Genomic DNA, 25,343 nt, shown 5'->3' on the forward strand with positions numbered 1-25,343 from the left:
ACGGTTTCTGTAGCTTAGAAAATGAAGGAGGAGAAGCGGTGCGACGGAAGAAATAGAAGAAGTTGAATAAAGATTCGAAGAACAATAGTTGGAATGCTTAACAGCATTCCAACAATAAAGAAACAGGATAACAATAGTTGGAATGCTTAACAGCATTCCAACAATGATGGAGAGGAGAAGATCAACAATGACTGTTAAAAAAATGTGATGACAACAGAGGATGCACGTGTAACAGAATTCCAGAAGAGACTGTTTAGCTTTAGGCCTCCACCCTGTCTTAACCATGGTGAGGGAGAGATACCCTCTTATAATGTCTTCAGCAACGGCCCCGCTAACCAGTACAAACAAAGGCAAGTTTTACCTTCCGTCAAAAGAGCCTTCCAAGAGCTATTCTGATGAATACTTTGATTTTTGGTACTTTAAGTTCATTTTGATCGCAAAAGACGGCTTCAGCATAGTAACATTTCCATGAGCTGTCCGTCATGATATGGTCATTATGATAATAATCATTAAATGTATGCTCTGTGTGGGAAACTCACTCCCTCATACACATCAAATATTTAGAACAGCAGATTTTTTGAAGAGTTTCCTTTGAAAGCGCAAAATATGTTTCAACTACTGCTGTACTCCTACCGAACAGTTTGAAGCTCCAGTCATAATGTTGACATTCAAAGTATCATTGATAACTTATTGCGTGCAGCAATAGTTGTGATGTGCATGGTGTATCAATCAACAGTAGCCACACAAAACTTTCCTCAATCCTCACGAAGAGTTTTTATACAGTGGATGTGGACATCAAAAATTTGAAAAATGAAATTGCCACATGGAATTTGAACGTTAGATTTTTTTTGTCTTTTTTTCATGATGATTGGATTCTCCCAGCCCCCTTTTGTGAAATCTGTCAAAGTCAAAGCCATTGGGAGTGATATAAAATGAGATTTGCTAGAAATAAACCAATTAGAGGATCAATAATCCAGCTGCTATGTTTTCGGACTAGTTTTTTCCAAAGATTACGGCGTAGTATATCCATATTTATTAGGACAAATGAAACATTAGAAGAAAAACATCTGACAATACACAGAAATGGAGGCTCAGATCTTGTAAATATATATTCTTTACAATAAAAAATGTATCGTTCAATGTTAATAATTTCTGTCAACCCTTAATAATGGTAGTTTATATGCTGGTGCTTCTTCTGAGGCAGTGTTTGATTGAACCTCTGTGCAAACTGGTGCAGCTAGTCCCGTCTCTGCAGTTTGTTACCACAGACACAGAGACGGACTCTGCGGTTTTGCTGGAGTATTCATAGAGATTCTTCCTAAAAGCACTCTTGGTATTGTGTTCCTTTTTTAAAAGGATTATATAGCACTTTGGGAAGAAATGACAGCTGAGGATGCCGTAGTTGGAGATGAGAATGACCACCATCTCCACCGCCGGCAGGTACACTCCTGAAGTGGTGACGTAGACAGGAACAAAAAGCAGCCAGGAGATGAGGTAAAGCAGCATGCTGAAGGTGATGAACTTTGCCTCGTTGTACTGCTGTGGCAATTTGCGTCCTTTGAAGGCGCAGATGAAACACACTAAAGCCAGGACAGCTATGTAGCCCAGCATCAACCCGAAGGCCAAATATGAGCCCTCATGACAGTCCTCCAGCAGAGTGGTTGGATGCCTGATGACATGATTAAATGGGCTTTTTAGCACCAGCCAGCAGACGCAGGTAGCTGCCTGTACGGCTACACAGATGCTGACAATGAGGTAAGGCTGGTAGAGCCTTCGCAGAACCTCCTGCGTCTCAGGGTACACCTGGAAGGCAAGCAGGATCTGCAGGGTCTTGACCAGGATGCAGGAGACACACAGAGTGAAGCTGATGCCAAAGAGCACCTGTCGAGCCTGACACTGGAAACTGTTGGGACGGCCTACAAACAGCATGGCACTTATGTCACTGATGACCAGAGAGAACAGGATGACCTGGCTCAGTGGCCCTCCGGCAGCCTTTACAACAGGAGTGTCCCGGCGATGTAGAAACAGAGCAGACACCAGCAGAGCCAGGAAGATGCCCAGGGCAGAAAAGGTTAGGAGCACCACAGCGAAGCCATCCTGCCAGGAGAAGTAGAGTAGGGCTTTGGGGATGCAGCTGGAACTGCCATCAGTAGACCACTCTGTGTTTGTGTCACAGCTCAGACACTGGTCCATATCTGCAGGGATGAAGGAGCACAAGCAGGTACAGAACAAAACAATCACAGACAGGAAATGATTTGACTCTGTGCAAAGAGAATTCCAAATCAGCTAACCTCGTTTTTGACATAAGCATCATAATGTGATGAGAATAGCTCGGGAAACTGGAAGTTAAAGGCAACTAGATGTATTGTTTTAGTCTTTAGGACGTTTCTTCTCTCATCGAGAGGCTCCATCAGTTTGACTAACTCTTGTGGACTTCTCAGGGATTCAAACATGTTTGGGTCATTCACATGTTGATGTCAAATGAGGGTCACATTTGAGTTGTTGTCATGTGAGAGTTATTATCACAGTTACAGAAAGTGTCCACTGTCTTCACAGACAACTACAGTAGCACAGGCTTATCCCGATTCATTGATTTACTATGAATGTCTGAATGTAAAGCTATTTAAACAAGAGTTGTAAAGGACAGAGTTTACTCAACAATCAGTGTTAAAAAATGAAGTTTAAAAAGGAGTACAAAGATAATGTGAATGATAGTAACAGGCAGAGGATGATTTTTACCTTTCACCACAGGAACTTTCTTCTCTTTTGGAACTCAGGAGCTCAACTTGTGTTTCGACCAGAATAATTACATTTCAGATTTCTAAATGTAGTTCCTGGTCCCTGCTGCGTCAGTCTCTCTCCATGTCCAATTGGACATCACAGTCACACAATAGTAGACTACATAGAACAGCACTGTGACTGTTTTGTTGTCTCATCCATGCAAAATGCAACATAAACACAGCTGTCATTTTGAACTACTTAGTGGACAGATTTGCCCAAGATTTGGGTCTCCAGATGTGGTGGAAACACAATCAAGAATGCACAATGGGAACTTTTGCCTCCTGTTTAGTTTCTGCTAATTAGTTCCTTGTTTGAAAAATATGTAAGGCTAGAAGTGTGATCTGGATTTCTGGTCATATACTGTAAGCACAAATAGTTCATATTATAAAAAATATAACGATATGATCACCTAAAATGCCAGGTGAAAATGAGGTTCATTAACAAATGAATCTGATTCAGACTGAACCAGAGCATGGCTATAAGTCTGTGTGTGTGTGTGTGTGGGGGGGGGGGGCAGTCTTGCCTGTGTTATTAGAGTAGTAGTTTGCAGTACAGTTGATGCACTCATAACAACAAGTGTGTTGACCCTCAGCTGTTTTCTTGAACTGTCCAGGGACGCAGCTACTGGAGCATTTCGAGATGATGTGCTGAGGAGAGCAGGGAGAGACCGTGAGATTACATTATTGTTTGTGGCTTATTTCTCTTGTATAGTAAATCTGATTGATTTCATTTTTACTGCATTCTGTGCAACTAATTGTTGGTTATACTGAATGTTAAAACTGAAATACTGTTTTTCAGTATTGCCTAAGTCAGCTTTAATGATCTTAATGTTTTGAGTAAACACACTGCAGAATGTGTGAGTGGGTCTCTGTGTGGTGTGTACACAAAATGACAGCTGAAGGAGGGCCGACCTTGAGGTCCTGGAGCTGTTGGGTGGAGCTGTGGTTTGTGCGGGTAAAGTTGTTGTTGTGTGGGTGATACTCAGCCACAACATTATGAACATGGATGTTCCCTCCATCTGACCTCCACATTGTCACATCATAGCCCAGGTTGATGTCTCCTCTGCTGTCAAACTTATAGCTCTTTTTTCTAAGTTTAAACTCCTCCATCCACAAAGCTTTCAGGACCTGCAAGACAAGAAACATTTCATGATCAAGTCAGTACCTTAGATAAGTCAATAAAACCACACTATTTGCAAGGACAACCTGTTGTGTATTTACTGTATGCATGACTATACTTTACTATGAGAAGACCATGAATTAATTGCATCCAGTCCCCTTCCTTAGTTCTTAACCTCAAAGGGCTGCATAGTATTCTATCATCAATGAATTATTCCCACGAAAAGCTATGTTTTGCTGTGCTCTCTGATCAAACATGACAAGCCTGTTTTACCTCATGACCACATCCAGCTTCACTTATTCCAATATCTCCACGGGTGTGTGAAAGAGACCAACGTCCAATGCGAACTGTCTCAAACCTGTGGTGATGGTAAGTATACCAAGGTACCATATTTAATGTGTCAACAGCCAAACCAGCTAACCCTAACCCTCACTCTTAAATGTACCCATATGGACCATAGATATACAACACAAGAGCATACACACACAAACACGCACACTCATGTATGTGAATACCTCCCAGGGTTGCACTTTGCCTGGTGTTTTGCAGTCTCTGTTCCTGCAGATAGACGCCACAGCTTGAGCAATGGCGCTCACAGCCATCTCAACACTAAAGATAGTGCCGGCATAAGTGTGTTCTCTAAGTCTGTTCACAGCTTTAGACACCAGTTCAGTCTCTCCAGAATCGTCTTTTAGCTGCATGTAGAACTCCTGCATGAAAGTGTTATTCCTTATGTAGTCATGTCCAGCTGCCTCCAGTCTGCTCAAGTACTCACTGAATGATGACAGGTCTCCATTTTTGAAGGTGAAGCCCAAAATGTGTCCTATGTCCTCCAGAGTTATGTTTCCTTTCACAAAGCTGGAGTAGGACCAGTTGTCACTGGCCAACCAGACTCTTCTCATTGTCTTCATGCTCTGTCCTGCTGTCAGCGTCTGATTCTTCAGCTCTTGGTAAAGGTACATCATGTGAGTCGGCTTGGCAAAAGACACAATGACCTGTACCTTGGGATTGTTGCAGATGGTTCTGGCCGTCTGCATGATAGCAGAGCAGACATCCTGACTGGTTACAGATTGAGGTAGGATTGATTTGAAGGCCACACAGATCCTCTTTTCAGAGGCCTGGGACACAAAGTGGTCAAGAGCTGATTGGCCGTAATTTCCATCTGTTGTAACTATTCCCACCCAGTTCCAGCCATAGGTGCTGAGCAGACTGACCATGGCAGCTGTCTGATGCTCATCATTGGGAACGGTCCTCATGAAGGAAGGGAAGCGGCTCTTATCACTCAGAATAGCCGCAGTTGATGAATAACTGATCTGGAGAAAAGAAAAGAAGTTATGTCTTTACCAGTTAAAATAAGTAGTAAGTAAGTAATAATCATGAAAACGGCTGGACCTGGTGGCCAAGGGGTTAGGGCGCCAACTATGAGCCACAGCATACCCAGGTGTACAATAATTGTCAGCCTGATTGTATGTTAACCATATCAAAAATGTATTACAGAAAACTGATCCGAGATCTGCCATAAATGATACAATCACATCTCTGCTTAGGTCTTGAGTTGCAACTTAAGTCTAATAAACTCATTGTGACTGTTTTTTAGGGTTCAAACTGTTGTTTTGTCTTGTTTTAACCTATAACGTCTATAGCTTAGACGTTAGGATGCATATTGCTCCTTGTAGCCTAATTATCTGTAATATCTGTAAAAATGTCTTCTTGTGTAATCTGTACATAGATCTGTGAATGTATGTATACTCTGGTTTGGTTGATGTATCTCTCAAATAACCTTAACGCTGGGACACCTTGGGACTCACCACTCAAAATAGTGGCAGAGCCATGTTGACTAATTTTCCCAGGATAGTTCAGTTTTCACGCTGAGGTGTGAACTACTAGTATCAAATAATGATCAGAAATATAGCCTGACCAACTTGTAGTCTCCTATTGCATACTAGATTTATAGAATGGTGTATTTTCAAAGCATGTTTCAGTGACTCAGTGGCCACCCTGAACCCACAGGCTGATGAAGGTTATGCGGCAAACAGTCTTATTTGTATGAATAACAATAATGAACAATGCATTTTCTATATGTTAAGTGTCTATATGTTAATACGAAAAGAAATACGTACAGTAAATGTAACATTGCCAGAAAACCATTTAAATACAGTAAAATGTTAATGTGCAGGTCATTTCCAATCAGACAATAAATGGGATAATTCTGTGATCACTGTCCCAAATAAACTTCCACTCTGAGAGTATGCAACTGGTTATGTTCCTGTTCATCTGTGGTGCAAGTTCTACGGAACAGCCAACACTGTCTCATTTAAATGCTGTCCTCCTACCGGCACCTTCACAGAGTCAACAGCATTTTCATGTTACTCACTACTTACTTGAGGAATCATCTTGAGACTCAGTTGCCTGGCAATGGCGATGGATGTTTCAGAGGAAGAGGCCCCTACAACAGCCATGACTGGCTGACCAAAGGTGTTGCTTCGGATGTAGCAGTCAGCCCGCTGGGTGAAGTCTGCTGTGGCTTTCAGGGCTGTGCTGACATCAGAGCAGGAGTCCATGATCCGGTAGCCCAGAGTGATGTTAACATCAGCCAGCAGAGGGGATTTATTCACGATCTCTATTGCATTGATCATAGCCAGCACCCTCACCAGGCTTCTTTCTTCAAACCTGTGCAAACAAGTAATGAATACAGTACAGATGTGTAAAGATGTGAGACACTGGAGAACTGATACGACACAGGAAGGAAGAGGGTGAAGTACTGTTTCCATTTCAAGACTTTCTGATAAAAATCAAGTTACTAAAACGATACTATGCAACACCAGGTGCCTCAGTGTGTTCTCATCATAATTAGTCTACTGGAGATGAAATGTTGTTTTGTTCTGTGTGGAAATATTACCAATATTTTACTTTTGTTAATTATTTTACTTTAGAATGATGTTGTAGATTTGCCAGTATTTCCATTTTAGACTGCTAAATCATGTTATTTATTCTAATTTTGTTTTCATTACATTCTGGACTGCATTTTTATCTATTTGTAGTTATATGCAAATTAAGACTTTACAAACAAACATATCACCAGTTTGGGAAAAATAAGCATTGCTACAAATAAATACAAGTTTAATTAAATTTTGAGTGCAGGACTCTACTTTTATTTATTATTATTATTATTATTATTTTTTAATTGTGCTATTTCTACTTTTACCAAAGTAAAGGCTCTGATAACTTCTTCCACCATTGAAGAATATTGGATATATTATGAGTTTATCTCCTGGTTTCTCAAGACTAAACTCTCCTTTTAGGATTAGGTGAAAAGTGAAGTGAAAAAGATGGTCTGTTTATCATTTATTGCATTGGATTGAATGATCTCACCTGATACATGGCTGTAGTTGCGGTGCAAATGTGTTGTTCTCTTTGTCTACGTCTTCATGAATGGGAAAGATTCCTCCGATGATGATATCTCCAGGGGCTGTAGCTCCCAGAACCCTGGTATCCTTCTCAGTGGCATGTCCCGTTTCCAGAATGATAAGGTTAAGTGGTATGTGCAAATAGATTACACGAGTGACCCAGTCCATACTGTCTTCTCTGCTGTCCGTCTGTGTTGAGTGTCTGAACTCCTTTTCCTCTCTCCTCTCTTCTAACTGGCCTCTCTGCGGTTTTCACCTCAAGCAGAGTGATACTCTCCTTTTTCAGCATTGTCACTATAGGCTAAAAGAAAATTCCCTCTTTCTTCCTCCTTCACAGTTTACTATTCTCATATTCTCCCCTGCAGCCCTGCCCACTTCCTTATGAGTGACAGCAGGGTGAGTCCCTGTTACTACTGAACCAGCTGTCATAACATTTGTTGTTGTGCACGAACAACAATTTAGCTGAGTGAAAATATGATTATGAGTCACCTCACCTTTCAAAAACTGCACGAACACACCTTGTATACCTGCAGACACATACTGCCAACCACTTTTAATACTTTGATGACAATTATAGATTATCTATGTACTAGTTCACACTTCACTGGATAGTATTTGCATTGACTATACAATTGTTGAAACTTAACGATCAACAACAATTAAAGTTTTTTAAATATGAAATATTAAAATTAAAATTAAAATTCAATTATGTAAATGATATGATGGAACAGAAACACATGTTACAGAAGCATGCACAGTCTGCACATAACCAAAGCACTATAGGTCAAACCCTGAAGGCTTGTACTGACTATGGTGACAGCTACTAGATGTGATGACAAATATCACATTGTGGACTACCTGAACAACATGTCTGTGTAAACCCGCTGAACCATTTGTTCTGAGCCACGCCTTCGATCATATTATCTCTGTTTTAGTAATTTGAGGTGTGTGTTTTATTCTGTCCAGCTTCTGTGGCTGTGCAAGGAATATAAAAAAGAAGGAAGGGGCATTATGTCATCGTGACACCATTCTAATTTTGCAAGAGCAGGTATAAAGGTCCAGATTTATAGAGGTATACAATTTGGCAATGAATATGCCACCTCCTGAAAATAATAGGAAACATTATGGAGAGAGCTGGCTAACTTTAGCACACCTGAATCTTATTAAATATCATTAACAGTTTGATGGTTGGTTAGCTATTAATAACTAAGATACTCTATTACAATAATACATATAGAATACTTCTGGTGTTCTGACAAATACAGGCAGCTCGCGCACTCCTGGGGGTGCGCGAGCTGCCTCTAGGGGGTGCGCGAGAGGAAAAGTGTAATGCCGTCTGATGGTGTAATAATTGGAGATAAACTTAGCTGAATTTCAGGAGCAGGACCACACCTCAGCCACTCGCCCACTTCCGGCCACGCTCCTATAAATACCTACCCACGCCAAGCCTCGGCACACGCGAGTTTTCCGCACGCAAACCGGAACACCGTGCACGTACACCACGGACGCCGCCAACCGCCATCAACAGGGTCCGGCCAGCCAAACCCGCGTTCTCCACCTCGCCGACCAGTCGCATCCACCCGCCGGACTCTGACAATACGAAGAGTCGGACTCACGGCCGTCCTCCCGTTACCCACATCTCGGCGGCACAGGGAGACCCGCTACCTCCTGACGTAGACAACGGAAACGTAAACCCATCTCTCTCTTTCCTCGCTCGCTCCAGACCCAGCGCAGGAACGAGCCTTCGACGACTCTAGCTGCCCGGCACGCAGCGCCCAAGACGCCGCCCCCCCCCTCCCCCCCCCGCGCTCCGGCAAGGTCCCCCATCGAAGACTCACCAGCTGATCGAAGACGCGCAGGCTGATCTCCAACTCCACCACAGTCCGCCGCAGAGCATCGACGCAACAAGCCCCCCCACAACTATCCCAAAGTCACGTAGGCAACAACAAACAAACACAATGTACCGACATGCAATCACTCCGGCGCGACGCCAACGACCACGACGCCACCTCGCACCCCGAGGCTCCGCCCCCAACCCACAAGTTCCGGGTTGCCAGGTCGCAGCGCCTCACCTCTCATCCCCCTCCACCACCACCAAGAAAAGAGAGAAGAAAGGGAAAAGAGAGTCGACGCACACAACAAAGTCACGTCAGGCACCAGGTAAGTCCTGGCACCGGGTTGCCAGGTTCCCTCTCCCCTGTCCCCCTCTTTAAGTCCTGGCACCTGGTTGCCAGGTTCCCTTTCCTCTGTCCCCTAAGCCGCTTTCCTACTTCGCTAGGTTCCCTTTCCTCTGTCCCCTAAGCCGCTTTCCTACTCCACTAGGTGGATTCCTGGCACCGGGTTGCCAGGTCCTCTTGCCTCTGTCCCCCTCTTTAAGTCCTGGCACCGGGCTGCCAGGCTCCCTCTCCCCCGTCCCCCTCCCCCATCCCTCTTTTCCTACTACGCATACTCTTCCCACTAGGCAGATTCCAGGCACCGGGTTGCCAGGTCTTCTTGCCTCCGTCCCCCCCTAAGTCCTGGCACCGGGTTGCCAGGTTCCCTCTCCTCTGTCCCCCTCCCCCGTTCCGCTTTTCCTACTATGCAGATTCCCGGCACCGGGTTGCCAGGTCTTCTTGCCTCTGTCCCCCTCTCTAAGCTGTCCCCCTCTCTAAACCGCAACAACGCCACCACCGAACGCAGCACTCAACAACGAACCGCAACAACGGCATGCAGGACGCCAGCGCCCCCCGGCAACCACTTCCAGCAACCACAGCAACTTGCCGGGACACCGGGCACCGGGATGCTAGGGACCCCACCCCGCCCACTTCCAGCAGGGGACCCACACAATTGGCCAACAGCGATGCCGCTCCCTCCGCCGTCTTTTGGGGGGTTTCCACGACGGACGACATTGCCGTAGACCAGCCTCGGATCTCCCAAGCAGATGCCAAGTCGTTCCCCCCCCCCCCATGCTACGAAACCGGACCCATAGTAGCCACAGCCATCACACGGGGCCGCGGATGGGCCAGCAAGTCCATTCCTTGAACTCCCGACAACCAGCAGTCGGTTACCCAATCATCAAATGACGCTGCGACACCCGTCCGCCAAGGGCGCGTCCTCGAGGCAGCTCACGCCTGGGCCACCGCCATGCCATGGCTTCTCGGTTCCCATTCCAGAAGTTTAGCCCTCCTGCAGACACCCGGCCAACATCGGTTTGGACATATCCAACGCCGTCTTTAGACCCACAAATCCCCACTCGATCTTGCCGACCAGCGCACACGCTTATTTTGGGGGTCTGCAAGGCCCGGGAGCCGCAGTGGATCCGCAGCTAAGCCTTCCCCAAACCGCACCAGGCTAAATCTCCATCAACCATTCCGCAACACTCCAAACAACCAACACTCCAAACAACCGATGAGCCGAGGTGGGGGCCTAAGCTAGTGAATGTTAAATATATTTAAAAAAAATGTAATTTTAATTTAAAAAGTGGGATTTTTCACAAAATAAAAACATGAATTATAAAAATCCCCTTTGTAAAATTTAAAATTAAAAACGTACAATTTAATAAATGCACTTGAGCTCCTTCCGGCAGTCTTGCGCCTGCCGCCAGTCGTACACACTAGCCAGCCTAGCTTGTGCAGCTAACGTCAGCTAACAGCGAACTTCATGCATTCAGCAACATTAATTTAAATATGCTAAACTGGCTGAAATCGGGGAAACTGTCAAGTGGGACATCTGAAGCCATCAGTCGTAAAAGAGGAGAGGGACGTAGAGAGAGAGAGAGGAATCGGAGGCGAGGGGAACGGAGAGGTGCGTTGGGGAGAGACCGGGAGAAGAAATCGAGCCAGAGTCAGAGGAAGATGAGACGGAGGAGACCGAAAAGGATGAAGGGATTGCACAGACAAATCGGGAGCACATCGGCCCATCGAGTCAAGGTAAAAAAGAGGAAACGAGAGTGAGCATCAGACTGGGAAAAAAAAGAGGAAATATGATGAAAAGTATCTGTGTCTGGGCTTCACTTGGATTGGCAACGCAGATTCCCCAAAGCCACAGTGCGTGGTGTGCAGTGAGGTTCCGGCTAACAGTCTGAAGCTCTTATTTACGTCGCCACCTGAACACCAAGCATGCCAGTGCAAGTCAAAAGCCCCTTACATTGTTTATATCGAAATTGGCGGAGTTACAAAACAGCCAAAAACAACTGCAGTCTCATTCATGTGTTGGGTCTATAAATGACGCACTACGGGCTTCATATCTGGTTACAGAATAGCGAGAAAGGGGCTACCGCACACAATCGCCGAAGACGTGAGCTTGCCAGCTGCCAGAGAGATGGTGGAATGTATGATTGGGGAGAAAGAAGCAAAAAAGTTGGACATGATCCCGGTGTCCAACAACACTGTGTCGCCGCATCTATGCTTTGTCCGAAGACATCCTGGCTACATTAGTCGCTCATTAATTGTAAATTAAATGTGATAATCTGCCTCTGAGCCTGTGCGTGTGTGCTCGCATCCGTATTGCTCTTTAAAAGTGACGCCTTGTGTCACTGAAAGTTATTGAAACTTTGTTGCAGTGTTTCAGGGCGTTTTCACACCTTCAGTTTGTTTGCTTTGTTCTGAGTCAGGGATTAATATGATACGATGTTGCAGTTGCCCCTTTGTTCGGTTTGTGTTCACACTGCAACATTTAACAGCGGACTAAATCTTGTAAACAAATGCCACACGCGAGAAAACGGCTGTAAATGGGCTCTGCTGCTTTTTTATTTATTTTTATTCGGGGGGGGGGGGGCGCAAACCCGGTCGGGATGTAGAAGGGGGTGCGCGGCCTAAAAAGTTTGGGAACCGCTGAGCTACAGGATGAGCTACAGGATGAGCTGCTGGTCGGTCATTCTGAGCGGGTAGCTCTTTTTGTCAGAATTCTATCTTAGCACCAATGAGGGTTCAGCGACATAATGACCCAGGTTGGGCTGTCATCAGTTTCACTCCATTCCTTGTTGTGTTCTGTAAATAAGTGTATTCATCAAATGTGTGTAGAAAAATAGCCAATAGTTTCTTTGTTACTACTTTGTGACAAAGGTAATCTTTACAATTGTAAAAAAATTCTTCAGAGCCAAATCTTTCCAGGTCAAACCTAAAGAATTTGCTTCCGTAATAAGTGCCACCCCTTCAGGTCAAATGGCATTCATGAAATGTCACTTAGCCTACCCAAATGTTAATGGTCAAGTGGCATGTTTAAAGGTGGATGGGATCAAGTTAACAGACGTATGGGGCACCCGTAGCTCAGGGGGTAGAGTGGGTCGTCCACTAAGTGGACGTTTGGTGGTTAAATCCAGCCCCCAAACAGCTCCTGAAGGCTTTGCCATCTGTGTGTTACCTTGGATCCTGGCTCCTTATATGGCACCTGAATGTGTGTGTAAATGGGTGAATGTTGACATGTACAATACAGGGATTTAAGTGGTTGGAAGACTGGGAAGTCTACACTGTATTGTAAATGATAAATGTACTTGTACTTGTATATCGCTTTTCTAGTCTTCCGACCACTTAAAGCACTCTAACACCCATTCATATCCTGTCACGGGGTGTGGTGGAGGACTCAAACGCAGACCAGACCAGACCAGACGTATAGTGAAGCAGGTATTTAATGAATACTTCAATCAGAACAGGACACTTACAAGAACACACAGGTGATCCATGGACAGGACAAGAGACAAGGGGGGAAATCCAGCAGGACGAGGCAGGACAGGCAGACGTGTAAATGATCTGGCAAAGAGTGACTGCGAAGCAGGGGTTTAAATCGTGGCTTGAACAGGTGAGGGGAGTTGTGCTGATGAGGGAGTGCTTGATTAGTGATCAGAGGCAGGTTAAGCTGCACAGAGAGAACCCACGCTGACACAGGGAGAATATGCAAACTCCAGGATTGAACCCGGCCCCCCTCTTGCTGTGAGGTGAGAGTGCTTATATTTTATTGAATTATTTTCTACAACCCCTGATAAGCCAGATCTTAATGTTATTGTTTCTTATTTATGTTATGGTACTTTATTTTTGTTATATTTAATTGAATTTAGTAACTTTTTATATGAATGAATGAATGAATGAATTTATTGATATAGCGCTTTTCACAGACAGTACTATCACAAAGTGCTTAACAGAGCAGACATTTAAAAGCATAAAAAACACAATGTGACCCTAGGGTCAATAAATGATCTACACAGAGAGAATAAAAAATGTTAAAGAATAAAATAAAAATAAAATAAAAATGTAAAACATATTTTAAGAGCAGGTCTAGAACATGGGTTTACCTTTTACTCAAACGCCAGCCTAAACAGGTGGGTTTTGAGCTGGTTTTTAAAAGTATCCACAGTATTTGCGAGGCGCAGCGTTGCAGGCAGAGCATTCCAGAGCCTCGGGGCCACTGCCTCAAAGGCTCGGTCACCACGGGTCTTAAATCGTGTGTGTGGGACTGACAGAAGACCTAGAGCGTTTGACCTGAGAGTGCATATATTCCTATGTGATTGTCATTACTCTTTCTGTTTGGGGGAAAACAGCTCCATTCCAATCCGCTAGGTGGCAGTACTGCGATACAACATGTGTCACTGTGGGCACAGCACAGGATCGAGAACTGGCCGGAAATGAAAACAAATTACTGACGGAAGAAGAAAAATGGAGGCGGCAGTGTTCATTCTGTCACTTGTGGACTGCTGTGCACTGATTTTCCTCTCGGTGTACTTTGTATCCTTTTCGGAATCCTGTTTTTGGGCGGACATCGCGCGTATTGTTTAAAGCGGCTCGCTGGCCAAAGGCGCCCCTCAATTCCTTTCTATATGTTAGTACATGAAGCTAACTAGCTAACCGGTTAGCCGCCTTGTTAACGCTTCAGAGTCAGTGACAGACAAGGTAAACTAGATAAGATGGAGCTGTTTTAACACCAGACAAACTGGTAACGAGAAACGGGAAGTTACATAAAACGTTTTAAATAAACAGGAGATACAAACTAACATTTAGCTTGCTGACGTTCCGTCTGTCGTTAGTGATACGGCTACTTATAGCTACGTGACAATTAATGTTGTTGAGAGCCATTACTGATAACCAGGATTTTATTTTTAACATAATAATTACAAGTTATTCCCAAGTTCTGTCTATCCAATGGCTTAAAGTAACATTTCTCTTCATAACCATGTTCACAATCTGATGAACAATATATTCGGTCGTCCTGTGTAAAACAAGTCTATGCACATATCCTTGATGTTGTCTTTATTTGGATGTCACTGTCAATGGTCCAAGCTTTAAAGTTGCCAGAAATCAGTAGAGTACATATTCCATTCGTTTCCTCTGTCTCATAATCACAGAAGTGAACATGTGGTCTGTCATGGGTCTTTGTGTCCAGTTGAATGGAGCTGACAGAAGCAGGCAGTTTGTGGCACCTTGACTAAAGCTCAGATTATCACCCTGTCTGATCTAGAATGTGACTACATCAATGCTAGAGCCTGCTGCTCCAAGCTAAACAAAGTGAGTCATTATTATGGTCAGAGGACATACCTCTTTTATTGATGATGATTTGTATTTGTTATTAACTTGTTTTAATGTGTTGTTATATTATACATGCCATGCAATTGCTAAAGCTGACTTTTGTGTCTTTTTATACAGATGCTACAGAGAGAAGTTTGGTTGTATTTTGATGTTTCTATGTTTGATATTCCGCTTCCAGTGGGTAATTCCAGAGATGGTTGGCCAGTGTCTCACCACTATGCTCATGGTGGTCTCCATGCACTGGTTCATTTTTGTCCTCAACCTGCCTGTAGCAGCCTGGAACATTTATAGGTATGCTCATACTGCAGCCACTGCTCTGTTCTGCGCCAACACCACAGTATATCTAAATACACACACATATTCTGTGAGACAAGAGATATTTTGCAATGCAGATTACAACGAAGCAGGAATTCCTTTAATGTCTCAGAGGGAATTCGATCAATGAGCAGGACCACCTCATGGTGATATTAGATGTTTCTGGTACTTCATTCACTGGATAAGCTAACATACATTCTATCGATTGAATTATCAGGAAATATATATAATGTGTTATATTTTGATACGTTTGTGAAGGTGATATCCATATCACAGCTTCTTCAGTGGGTAATAACACAGAGTTGGTGTCTTATTGTCCACTGGTGGTGCAGTCAGGCTCCTGACATCCCTCTCTTCTTCTCCCTGCAGGTATGCGAAGGTTCCGATGGGAAACATGGGCGTGTTTGACCCCACTGAGATCCACAACCGAGGTCAGCTCAAGTCCCACATGAAGGAGGCCATGATTAAACTGGGATACCACCTGCTCTGCTTCTTCATTTATTTGTATAGGTGAGAGCAATAGCATCTACAAACACACTGACATTTAGTGACATGTTCCTGAATACGAGAGGTGGCTGTACATGGTCAGTTCTATATTAACATATATCTTTCCCTCCCCTGTTTGACCAGCATGATCCTAGCTCTGATCAACGACTGAAGCACCCAGCGAGCTGCAGGATTCCATAGTCCAGGCTTTGCTATCACCCCCCCCCCCCCCCCCCCCACACCCTGCTCCTCTACTGTATGCATACAATCTTTACCAACAGCAGAGAGAAGAAGTTTACTGTCACTGAGGTCTTACTGAGCTCCAAACTGTTATTTGTGTTGTCAGAATCCCAGAGTTTTCACTTTCATACTCAGGTTGACATTTAACCATTGAGCACTTCAGCACCATCATGCAAACATCTCCTACAACACGCGCTGTGTTATTGTGAAGGGGATAAGTAATAACCTCTATCTGCAACAGTGAGTAAAAACAACACCGACATAGTGGCTGTAAGAAATATTAGACATTTTCACGGTAAAGTGAGCCAGACTTCCTCCTAGAGCAGAGAGAACTAGAACAACACTGAGTAATATTTCTCTGTCCATCTGAACATACGGTGGAAGTCTTGAGTGTGTTGTTCCACAAAGCCACATTTGGTAAAATGCCAATGGTGCTTGAACCTCAAAACGAATGATGTGTTGTTGTGGCCAGTACTGGGACCTGCTGTGGTGTTCAGCTGGAGCGGTACTCAACATATGTAACTCATTGGAGTTACTGTTCATACCAGTCTGTGACCTCCAGAGACTGTTCAGCATATACTTCACCAACATTCATTCCACGAGGTCACATGCCCTCCCCATTCTGGGTTTGGGCCATTAGCGTCATTCACCTACAGCACCTTTCAAAAACCAACGTACAAAGTGTTTTACAGTGAAAGAGTTACAGCAACAAAGAATTAAAAGTCAATATAATCCAAAACATAACAGACAAAATGAACTATCATCCGGTGAGAAAGAGCCATGAGCTCAAAGAGTGTACAGTGTGTCAGACGAGCCTCTCCTCCTGAAGCGTACAACATGTTGGCTGTGTTCTGTTGCTCTGCTCACGCTGAAGGACATACCAAGTGTTCCTTTCTTCAATCGGGATACGTCCATCTACAGGCACCTGCTGCTGGTTGTGGTCCTTTTGTTCTGTCTAGTCCAATGCGCCATCATTTCTCTGAACTTCTTTAGTTCGCATCATATTTGGTCAAAGTATCGAAAGTTTTCAAAATGAAATGCTGAGATGGGAGGTTTCTGATGGTGTGGAAGTGTTATTGTTATCAGTAAGGCCACAGCTCAGCCCATGATGTCAGGAGGAGGCTCACAGACCTCAGTCATGCACTGATGGTGTGTTTACTGAATGACCTTTGCATTGAACACATACTGTATGTCAAAGTGAGACAGACCCCAGATCAGCATGTGTGTCAGTGTTGCCCTGGGACCACAGAGGTGTGCATGTGCTCTTTATTTGGTTGAGTGTAGACAGAACAGTCACAGCTGCTCTATTGTGTGCAGGTACTCTGGAGCCATTTCTCTCTTCAGTGGGGTCAACAAGTTCATGTCTGACTCACATTTAACGGTCTTATCCAGTGGGGGTTTTTGGAGGGGGGATGTGATGTTTCATAAATAAAAATGAAAGAAAAGTTGTTTGTCTGAAGGATGTCCACTTTTACTTCCTATTCTCCCTTTGAGGTGAAATCCATTTCTTGTCAACTGTTCAATCATTTTAGTTGTTTTGTCACAGTGTCTGTTTCCTCCCAAAAATCTAGTCAAACAATGACTGTTCTGAAGGTTCTGTCACACTAGGTCAGATGTCAGAGCATGAAGACACCAGTCAGACCGGCAGAGTTCATTCTGACAGCTATTTTACATTTGCTCTTAATCTTTAGTCCAACTTGATTATTAGTTTTAGTTGAATTATCGTCATAGTTTTATTTCAGTTTTAATTGCGTAAAAGTCATTACATTTTAGTCAGTGTTTTATCTCCTAATTTTGTCCGTTTTGTCCTTTAGTCTCAGTCCTGTGTCAAATATCCTTTTTCATTAGATTATATTGAATATTTCCGTGAAGCTATAGCCAACCAGATAATTCTGTCATTTTAGCAGTGGCAAGGCCTTCTCTGCTGGCCTAAACAGAATCGCAAAGTTATATCTATTTTATAATTTAATAATTTTTCTTAAGTACACTACATGTATTATAATTTATAAAAATATTTTCCCATCATCTTATTTTCTCATTGCACAGCTACTGTGTTCCTCAGTTGCTCTGCTTCCAGTGCAGCTTGTTTTAAGTAGAGCTTTTATCCAATCAGATCTCACCTGTGTCTCTAGGTAAGAACAGAGGCCCGAGACCTGCAGCCAGTGCAGATTAAAGTGAATGGGGACGATATTGTTGATTGTCATAGTGTTCAACCAATCAGATTGAAATGTTGGGCGTATTCTTTGACTGTCAGAGCCTGCTAGCAGGCCTATAATGACGTCAGCATTACATGCTGCTCAGTGTCCACGTGTAGCTTTCCCGCGAGTTGCAGAGTGTGCTGTGATTGGTCAGTGGGCGAGCACGTGACTATCGTGAAACGAAACTTAACAGCCAGCAGAGGCTGATGGGTAGTGAATCACATCACCTGATGCAGCTCAGCCAATCACATATGAGCATTCTGACTGAGTGAGTTGCACCATGATAGAGGGTGCTGAGACGAGGAAAGACCAGAGCAGTACGTTCAATGTTCAAGTTGTGTAAAGTAAAATGCTATGATAATCTCTTTGGGTCGTGGTTTGTTATTAAGGAATGACAGTGGATCCCATAGCCAGACCAGCTGAGAACATTATATTTTCCTGAATTTAAGCTTTTGCATTTTCTAAATGCTTGAGTGTGATTGAAACGACTCGTACCGAACGGTTTGGTATAATATGAAGATGTACATAGTTACAGCCTTAAAAATGAATAATAGCTGTGGTGCCACAATGTGGTTATAAGGTGGTATTTCAGCTGCAGGACAGCAGTGAAGGCCCAGGTATAAAATGCATGGCCTGCCACTGCATTTTAGTCAAACTCATTCCACATAAGATGTAAACTTGTCGTCTGATAAAAACCGGTTGACTGATATTTGCTCTTTCTTCAAAGAGGTGGAAGGTGAGGAGAATGAAGAGGTTATGGAGTTTTTATTTGTCAAAATGCCATTTTACGTTTGTCTTTTTTGTCAGTGTTAGTGTCAGCGTTAGTATTTAATGACGTCTTTTACGGAACATATTTTGCGATAGTTATAGTCATAGTATTACTGGAAGAACATTTCAAATTAAATTACATTTTAAAACCCTGAATGCTTTATTTAAAATAAGCGTACATAACACTTCTCCAACAGACGATACACAACAGTACAATCACGTTTTGTAATAACACATTTAAAATGTCAAATGATTTCTGGCAGAAACTGCCCGCAAGCAAGCAAAGTTCCTACTTTGGCTTCTTATAACGAGAAGAGAAAAGAAGACAAGCCTGAAATACTCGGAATAAACAAAGGAAGCTGCAAAAGCAGAAACTAGAACACCACATCTGTGATTGAATCAAGTGTGTGTGACATCGATTATTGTGTACCACTAGCGCGTGTGTGTTGTGTGATGGAAGTGGTGATGGCGTCTGGGCAGACAAACAGGGTTCCCACAGTCCTGAACGTCCTGGCGGTTATTGTCCTGGCCTGGAAAGGTTTTGAAAAAGAAATTCTCTGTTGAAGCAGTTTGGAAACCAAAAGGTAAGTTCAGCTGCACTGTAGTTTGTGAATCTCACATTGATTTTTCTGTGTAAGCAGATGTTAATGTAAACTTGCTGCTTAATATTACAACAGTATCCTTAGCGCAGTGAAGACTGTTTGGTCTGAAGCCCTGAAAGAGCATCTGAAACCTTTTGGAGTTTGACAGTAAAAAACTTGCATGGGAACCCTGAAGAACACATCATCCTGTTTTCCTTTTCTACACAGCCTCATAATACATGCCATTACATACAAATATACACAACATATTACACAGAATATTATATGAGGCAAGATTGTTCTTTTGACTCTCTGAAGGGAACACTGTGTAGACGTTCATATTAACCTTATGTTACACTTGGGTACAATGATTGTTACAGATACACTCCATCACTTTGTTACTGTGTCTCCTCAGCTTACGAATGTCCTGAACTTAGTTATGGCCGGCAATTTTTTATTTCTTTATTTCTATCATGAACAAATCTCATGCAGACCTGACTTGTAAAAAATGAAAGCAAGTATTATGAGTGTATCACCGCCTGATAGATATTTTTCATAGTGCTCCATTGTCACATGGTTTCACTAGGTGCTCCTGTGTCAATAAAGGTCAGTGTGTGTGAACACACACTGACCTTTATTTTGACCCAATCCCACACACACCGTCCTGCTGCACAAATACTAGAGCGCCAATTTTGGATTAATTATCCAATCAAAATAGTCAATAACCAACAAACGCACCGTTTCTTCCTGTAATGTTTGTTTCAAACCACAGTAACCAGCTGCTTTAGGAAATGACTAAAGACACGTTTAAAAAAGGCTCAAAGATTTCCATCTTCAGTAGGAACCAATGGGCTTGCAGCTGAGTGTCACAGACAGGTTAGAGACGTCAGAAAGTTCTGACAAACAGACACATTGTTGCTTCTGGTCTTTTCATTGGATGTGTTGACAATATGAAACAACAAGAACACCAGCCAAAGATCACAGCTGAGCCGGAATTTTGGGGGCTCTACTGGGTACAGTAAGAAATCACGGAGTGTCTCTTTCCACTTGTAGTAAATCAAAAACAAATAAGTTAAAAACTATAATAAGTTCAACTTAAAACATGTAACAACTAAACCCAACGAAGTAAAATTCATATGAAGACTGTTTGTATGCAGGGAAAGAGGGCAACAGGCTGCAATGGAAGAGAAATAAAGAGCAAATAGTGAAGAGAGCAAAGATGTCACAGCAACATAAAGAGCAAACTACACAGATAATCCTTCGAACTCTATAGGTTTCTACACATCAGCTGTATACTCTCAGAAGGCATCAATGTATTCTACAGCGAGTATAGAACGTCCTGTGCAATCGTATGCAACATGCTCATCACATACTATTCCTTCTCTAGTTAGAAGCAGCACAGCTGGAGGAAAAAAAGGAACTAAAATGTACTCTGCATAAAATAAATTTTTTTTTTAATTTAAAGATACTCTTCAAGTGGGTGCATCCATAAAATGGCCTTATAGTTCAAATCTCTTTCGGAGGTGAAAGAGGAAAAAAATTGAAGCTTCTTCAGAGCAGATCAGATTCAGGACTGAATAAAAATAACAACACATAACCTCCACAAGGCGCCGCTATGTGACAGCCTAGCACAAGTCCGTGAACTACTCATGAACACATAATGTAGTTGATAATAAATAAGAGGAGGTGGGTGGTCCTGGATGCTACTGAGGTAACGGAGCGGGCAGGAGGAGGAGGCGGGTCAGATACTGGAGGTCGTGGAGCCCAGCTTCATCTGGCCGGCTCTGCTCTCAATAATGCGAGTAGGTCTGACATCTCTGTGTTGTGACATCCTGACATGCAGCACCACTGGCCCCCTTCTCCAGGAAGCTGCTGTCCAGTGACCAAAACGTTTCCTGCTTCATCCATTCAAGTGTCTAAGAGTCTTAGTGCTCCTCAGGATCACAGCAGCAGATCATCAGCTGTCCATGCTGCAACATTCTGACAGCACAGGAAAAAGACAGAGGTCATAGCATTCATAACTCACACATTTCTGTTCCGCAGATTCTCTTCAGGAGGAGCTCTTAAGAATTGATTTTCATTCATTATAAGTGAGGTGTTCTAGCCAGAAACCAACAGCACAAACATTAAAAGACATGTTTGTCGACAGATAGTGTGTTTTTGCTGGATGGAAAGTAAAATCACCAAGGTCACATGGTGTGAAAGTCACCCAGGACTCTTGTGTGTTGTTCCTCATATTCAGTCGACCCTGATTGAAAAAAAAATGGCTGGACAAAATATTAGAAACAACTAGCTGGATGCTGGTAAGAATCACTCATCAATCTTTGTTCTGCACCAGTCCTTTGGCATTTTACCTCCAAATGTGGGTCAACTTCACACAAATTGCAACAAACAACAAACTCGATACGTCTTGTGCCCCCGCGGTCTGAATGAGAGAAATAAAAGTCAGAAGGAATTGTATAAAGGGGAATAAAATCGCCCAAGTATGATCGTACCAAGAACACCTTGTCAGCCATATTTCAGCCACCACATAGGCCTGCATTGTTGTGCATTATCGATTTGTCCATTCGGTTTTTTTCCTTGAAGCAAAGAAACCAACAAAAACCAAATACAGTACACCAGTGATGAGAACTAATTATGATTACAGAGTTGTTCTGGTGCTATCCACCCAGACCTGGTCCTATTTCCAACTAGATATGGTCCTCATTTCTACTATGATCTGGTCCTGTTCTACCCAGACCTGGTTCAACCCAGATCTGGTCTAGTTCTACCCAGATCTTTGAAAGGGTACCCCTTTTAACTGTGAAGTCACACTTTTGTCTGTGTAAAAGAGGATACCTTTAAGGGTACGATACAAGTAAAACAGCTGTTGTTGCAATTTGTGTGAGGTCAAATGACATGTTACTGGACAATAGGGGTTTGTGTTAGTTTAGAGAAGTTACTGTAGGTGTGCCATCACCACATACATTGATGAAAATACACAGTTTAGCTGTGTGCACTGAGCTGTTAACCTACTAAGAGCAGGCCAGTTGGGCAAAGCGTGGTCAGTCTTGTCACAGAGACTGAAGTGTGCTGTAGGTTTTGCAATGGTGTGTTTCTCTATGTTTTAAATCATCATCTCAGCATCTCTGGCTCTATGATTCAATCCATTCATGAAGAAAACTTGTCACAAACACAACGCAAATGGTTTCAAACCTTTTCCCCAACCTTGAAAGGCTACAGAAAACTCAAAAATCAAAGTATTTTCAGATCTGAAGTGAAACAACTGTTACTGTTACTCGCCACATCACAAGCCCTCCTGAACATATCCCTGAACCTTTCATTGATAAATGTGAGGATTTGTTTTGGCGTTTGTTTGCAACTGAAAGACTCTACCTGACTTTTTGCTGTAGTTCATCCTGCACGCTGGTGGTAGCATTTAAATCTGTCACCATCATCTTGTTCCCTGGATATTCTTTCAACTAAGGAGATATTTCAGTCAACCTGTCCTTTTATTCCAGCCATAATCAATCATCCACTCAACTTCTGGCCATTGTTCAACCACTTCTCAAAGAGCATCCATTTTAAATCACTTCAATAACGTTCCTTCTTGGTAAAGGTAGCAGAACCTTTGATTTTAAATCAAACCTAACAAACCTCAATTCAGTGGTTAATTCTAATATGGATAACAAATTAGAGGTGTTGCTGAACTTGATTTCTGTGCGAGCATCTGTCGCAGTTAAATGCTCCTACTGCTTACATGCACATGCTATTATTCCAATGATTTGCAACAATTCCCGTGTGCAGCGTCGTGACCGGCCCTGGTCATGTGATTTCAGGCGTGGTAGTATGGACGGAGATTATTCCTAAAACCTCGCTAAAACACTCGTCTGGCCGGAGATCGTTTTGTTTTAAAACGCTGTTTTATAATGAAAGGCGTCATCTTTAACAAGTCTGTGGCTTCCTGTTTCTTTGTAACATTCCTAAACCTTTTTTATCTGTAAAGGTTCGATTACTGGGAATCTTTATATGTCTGTCTAAGTCAACGCAGCCGCTTTAGGCTTTAACTGGTCCAGAATGCCACAGCAAGACTTCTCACAATATCCAACAAAAGAGTGCACAGAAGCATCCCTACATTGGTTACCTTTACATTTTAGGTTAGCTTTTAAGATTTGATGATGGAATTATCACTTTTAAGGAACGCATACCTACGACCTGTGACCTGCTATCCCCATACCAGCCTTAGATCCTTTGGTGGGGGTCTGTTTGTAGGTAAGTCTAGGCTAAAAGCCAGAGGCCGGCTGTTTGGAGTCAGGACCCCTCGAGTCTGTAGATCAGGCAAGCCAGCTCTGTTTCTTCATTTAAAGCTCTACGGCATTATTTAAAAGTGGATTCTCCTGAACTGTTTTTGTTGTATCGTAGTGCAATTATTTCTTACTATATTACTTTTAATCTTATTTAATTATTTATTTCATCTATTATCACTTTGTTTTATGTAGTTTTCATTAACATGGAATCATTTTTTCCATGTTTAGGATTCTTACTCAAAGACGTCATCTAAGCCATTTTACTAAATTTCAAATCAAGATTGTACATGAATATGTTTGAAATGTGCTTGTGTCGAGGACTGCTGGTGTTAATTCAAACCAAATGTTGGAAGAAACTGTGGATTCTACTCCTATTTATGTAAACTGTTGAGGAGCCTGATGAAAGCAATGGCTGACAGATAATCCAACCTCTTCCCTTTTGAGCACACAGACTAGTTTTCATGTTCATACCATTGAGCCCCTCTGCATCCTGGACATCCAGGAAAGGGGCAGGTCCCCAGATACGGACGGTCCCGTCGTCGGATGCGCTGGCCAGCAGTCCCGGCAGGACGGGGTTCCAGCTCACACAGTTGACTGTGCGGGTATGACCAGTCAGCTCCGCGATGGGCAGCTCACTGCGCCGGTGCCAGATGTAAACTTTGTGGTCTGACAGGAGACAGGACACTTCATCAGCTGCTACCAGTTTATTGGTGTAGACTTAAATAGCAACTTCACCAATTATATACATGACAATATGTTTACTCAAAATATGTACTTCTCAGGATGTAATTCTGCTTCCCCAGGCTGCACAGAGGCAAATGTACCAGGGGTTGCTCTGTGACGAATGTGTGGCAGTTTGTTTTATACCTGTACCGCTTACTTTTTCACCTTTTACTTTTACTTTCAAATTGCTTGATGTGCATGTCCACATGACATTTTGTTGAGATTTCCTCTGCGTACTAGGGTCGAGCAAATACAGGGAGGGATTCCCTTTAAAGTTTGACTTCAGTACTGTTTTTGGCGTGTAGATGTTTTCATCTCTGCATGGGTTTGCAGAGATGTTTATTTATGTCTGACAGTATTCATAATTCCACCCTGTCTGTGGCTGTAGAGGAGCATCGTCAAGTCCGACAAAATAACCCTGATGACATCAGCACAATGAAGCTCTTTTAATTGTTTTGTCAACTGTCTGTCTCAGTCCACAACAAAGAGCAGCTGAGCTGAGCTTTCTACTGAACATGATGTTGTCTTGCCTTCACTGCCACTAGCGATGAAGTCTTCATTGTGCCCTCCGAAGCAGGAGTGGATGGTGTAGAAGCCCTGAGTCACCCCTTGGTACTTCCTCACCAGCACCCGGTCCTGCAGGTCCCATAGGTGCACTCCCTACACACAAAAAGCATTTATGGAGAGACACATTTCAAAATCAAGATTGCACTGAAATCATATTGTAGCAACTAGCTGAAGTGGAAGGGAAGTACATTGTGGTGTGAAGTAACAAGCTGCTCACCTGAGTTGCAACATTGAGCAGAGCTAGCCTTCCATTTTTGGAAACAGTGAAAGACATGATGGGGTGGTCCTCCTGCACTCTGGAATGATACAACACGTGTGTTGAAACCACATCACCCACAGCCACAGAAAATATTTAAAAAATATGTGGGTCTACAAATGA

The 25,343-nt window shown here is 43.1% G+C and overlaps 3 protein-coding genes across 4 annotated transcripts in view; 1 reads left to right on the plus strand and 2 right to left on the minus strand.

The window, feature by feature from the left end:
- Nucleotides 1-1,176: 1,176 nt before the first annotated feature.
- Nucleotides 1,177-7,475, minus strand: gprc6a (G protein-coupled receptor, class C, group 6, member A; the record flags this gene model as incomplete). The annotated part of the gene is made up of 6 exons (XM_079275322.1): nucleotides 1,177-2,195; nucleotides 3,305-3,428; nucleotides 3,693-3,908; nucleotides 4,416-5,213; nucleotides 6,282-6,570; nucleotides 7,273-7,475. The coding sequence occupies 6 exons, from the start codon at nucleotides 7,473-7,475 to the stop codon at nucleotides 1,177-1,179; spliced, it is 2,649 nt and encodes an 882-aa protein (XP_079131448.1).
- A 6,449-nt stretch (nucleotides 7,476-13,924) lies between these two features.
- On the plus strand, nucleotides 13,925-17,275 carry cnih4 (cornichon family member 4). The gene is made up of 5 exons (XM_079275938.1): nucleotides 13,925-14,002; nucleotides 14,711-14,779; nucleotides 14,979-15,091; nucleotides 15,485-15,625; nucleotides 15,746-17,275. Exons 1-5 carry the CDS (start codon nucleotides 13,934-13,936, stop codon nucleotides 15,771-15,773), a joined length of 420 nt encoding a protein of 139 aa, XP_079132064.1. The 5' UTR covers nucleotides 13,925-13,933; the 3' UTR covers nucleotides 15,774-17,275.
- A 1,679-nt stretch (nucleotides 17,276-18,954) lies between these two features.
- Nucleotides 18,955-25,343, minus strand: part of wdr26a (WD repeat domain 26a) — a 38,738-nt gene continuing 32,349 nt past the window's right edge. The window contains exons 11-14 of one of the 2 annotated variants that reach the window (XM_079275574.1): nucleotides 25,182-25,260; nucleotides 24,928-25,057; nucleotides 24,146-24,340; nucleotides 18,955-19,337 (exon numbers count right to left, since the gene is read on the minus strand). In XM_079275574.1, the coding sequence (XP_079131700.1) occupies nucleotides 19,240-19,337; nucleotides 24,146-24,340; nucleotides 24,928-25,057; nucleotides 25,182-25,260 (502 nt within the window). In that variant the 3' untranslated portion in view covers nucleotides 18,955-19,239. Of the gene's footprint in view, nucleotides 21,369-24,145; nucleotides 24,341-24,927; nucleotides 25,058-25,181; nucleotides 25,261-25,343 lie in introns of both variants that reach the window. The other variant, XM_079275575.1, reaches the window with a different exon arrangement.

The sequence above is a fragment of the Melanostigma gelatinosum genome (assembly GCF_949748355.1).
Source record: "Melanostigma gelatinosum genome assembly, chromosome: 9".
NCBI lineage: Eukaryota > Metazoa > Chordata > Actinopteri > Perciformes > Zoarcidae > Melanostigma > Melanostigma gelatinosum.